This window comes from Mandrillus leucophaeus, unplaced genomic scaffold (assembly GCF_000951045.1).
Source record: "Mandrillus leucophaeus isolate KB7577 unplaced genomic scaffold, Mleu.le_1.0 Scaffold423, whole genome shotgun sequence".
NCBI classification, from domain to species: domain Eukaryota; kingdom Metazoa; phylum Chordata; class Mammalia; order Primates; family Cercopithecidae; genus Mandrillus; species Mandrillus leucophaeus.
In genome coordinates, this window is record NW_012104510.1 from 456,336 (window position 1) to 459,087 (window position 2,752).

Here is a 2,752-nt window from a genome sequence, read left to right on the forward strand (position 1 = left end):
GTGGGGGGTGGGGGTAGGGGTGAGGGTAGCGGTGGGGCCCTCTCGACACCACCTACCTTTCAATGGTCCCGGCGTCCTGGCCCCGCCTCCCCATGCACTGGAGGATGGCCGCGTAGGACAGCAGGTCTGGGGTGAGGCCAGCATCCTTCACCATCAACAACACATACACCAGCTCCCTGAAGGCCCCCTGGGAGACCAAGCCAGGGTGAGGGTCTGGGGGGATGGCCCAACCTCTGCATTCCCCGCTGCTCCCTGGAGACCCCTTCTCTGTAGCCACCAGCTCAGCAGGGGACAGGGTGACCAAGCAGGAGTGGCCAGCTGGGCAGACAGATGCGTCCCCCTGGGGTTCTCACACACAGGCTCTACCTGCAGAGGCGGCCGCATGGCCTGCCAGGTGGGACTGTGTGAGGTGCACGTTCCTCTGGGAGGAGGCTTGTCAGTATTTTTAAATTTTCTTATTTTGAGAACACAAATGTGCCCAGTTTTGGGGTTTTGAAATTGATCCTTTCCAGGTCAGCCAACCTCAAGGTTTGCCTACTGCGTGATCTTTTTGAAGGACTTGGCTTCACTGTTCTCTACCGCTTCTGCCTTCCGTTTCATTTATTTGTTTTCAGTTTTGTAACTTCATTTGCTTGCTTTAGGTTTAGTGAGAAATTCTTTTTCTACTTTCCTAAGGTAAAAGGTGAAGTATTTCGTCTGAGATGTTTCACCTTTTCTTTTTTTTCCCCAAGACGGAGTCTTGCTCTGTTGCACAGGCTGGAGTGCAGTGGCATGATCTCGGCTCACTGCAACCTCTGCCTCCTGGGTTCAAGTCATTCTCCTGCCTCAGCCTCCTGAGTAGCTGGGATTACAGGCATGCACCACCACACCACTTAATTTTTTGTATTTTTAGTAGATACAGGGTTTCGTCATGCTGGCCAGGCTGGTCTTGAACTCCTAATACCGTGATCCACCAGCCTCAACCTCCCAAAGTGCTGGGATGACATGCGTGAACCACCATGCCGGGCCATCACCTTTCTTAATATAGGCATTTTATGGCTATAAATTGCTCTCTGAGCACTGCGTCCCAGAACTTCTGGTATATGATGTTTTCATTTTCATTATCTCCAAGTGCTTTCAAATTTCATACTTTACTTCTTCTTTGGAAATTTTTTTTTTTTGGATGCAGTCTCGCTCTGTTGCCCAGGCTGGAGTGCAGTGGCGCAATCTTGGCTCACTGAAAGCTCCGCCTCCTGGGTTCAAGCGATTCTCCTACCTCAGCCTCCCAAGCAGCTGGGGTTACAGGCGTGCACCGTCACATCCAACTAATTATTTTGTATTTTTAGTAGAAATGGGGTTTCGCCCTGTTGGCCAGGCTGGTCTCAAACTCCTGACCTCAGGGGATCCACCTGCCTTGGCCTCCCAATGTCCTGGGATTACAGGCATGAGCCACCGCACCCGGCCCCATTTGTTTTTCTTGGGAGAGAGGGGTGTCTTGCTCTGTTGCCCAGGCTGGTCTCAAACTCCTGGGCTCAAGCAATCCTCCTGCCTCGGCCTCCCAAAGTGCTGGGACTACAGGCATGAGCCACCATGCCTGGCCATGTATCCTTAAATTTCCCTTGCAATATCTTTTTTTTTTTAATCTAATTTTTGGCCAGGCACAGTGGCTCATGCCTGTAATCCCATCACTTTGGGAGGCCAAGGCGGGTGGATCACGAGTTCAGGAGCTTAAGACCAGCCAGGCCAACATAGTGAAACCCCGTCTCTACTAAAAATACAAAAAAAAAATTAGCTGAGTGTAGGGGCACATGCCTGTAATCCCAGCTACTTGGGAGCCTGAGGCAGGAGAATCACTTGAACGTGGAAGGCGGAAGTTACAGAGAGCTGGGATCTCACCACTGCGTTCCAGCCTGGGTGACAGAGACTGCGCTGTCGACACAGACTTGCAGGTTCTCTCTCTTTTTTTTCTTTTCTTGAGACGGAGTCTTGCTCTGTCGCCCAGGCTGGAGTGCAGTGGCCGGATCTCAGCTCACTGCAAGCTCCGCCTCCCAGATTTACGCCCTTCTCCTGCCTCAGCCTCCCGAGTAGCTGGGGCTACAGGCGCCCGCCACCTCGCCCGGCTAGTTTTTTTCTATTTTTTAGTAGAGACGGGGTTTCACCCTGTTAGCCAGGATGGTCTCGATCTCCTGACCTCATGATCTGCCCGTCTCAGCCTCCCAAAGTGCTGGGATTATAGGCTTGAGCCACCGCGCCCGGCCTGGCTCTCTCTTTAAAAAATAAAAAATCTAGTTTTTTTTCTTGTATTCGTTTTTCGTGAGATCCCTGCTCTGAGCAATTTCTTCTTTGACCCAGTGGCTGCTTAAGAGTGGTCTTTAACTGTAACACACTATTTCAAAGGGAAAAAAATTCCCCTGCCTCCTCCCACCCCATAGCCCTGCAGTTTGAAGACATGCTGTGACACGAGCTGGCCACACACCAGAGACAAGAGTTTTGGGGCATTTTTTTTTTTTTTGAGACGGAGTCTCGCTCTGTCACCCAGGCTGGAGTGCAGTGGCACAATCTCGGCTCACTGCAAGCTCCGCCTCCCGTGTTCACGCCATTCTCCTGCCTCAGCCGCCTGAGCAGCTGGGACCACAGGCTCCCACCACTACGCCTGGCTAATTTTTTGTATTTTCAGTAGAGACGGGGTTTCACCGTGTTAGCCAGGATGGTCTTGATCTCCTGACCTTGTGATCCGCCCGCCTCGGCCTCCCAAAGTGCTGGGATTACAGGC

The 2,752-nt window shown here is 52.0% G+C and overlaps 1 protein-coding gene across 1 annotated transcript in view; it reads right to left on the minus strand.

Annotated features, from left to right (window-relative positions):
• POLRMT (polymerase (RNA) mitochondrial (DNA directed)) overlaps positions 1 to 2,752 on the minus strand; it is a 17,985-nt gene that overhangs the window by 8,956 nt on the left and 6,277 nt on the right. The window contains exon 4 of the mRNA XM_011993053.1: positions 57 to 187. Coding sequence (XP_011848443.1) covers positions 57 to 187 — 131 coding nt within the window. The remainder of the gene's footprint in view (positions 1 to 56; positions 188 to 2,752) is intronic.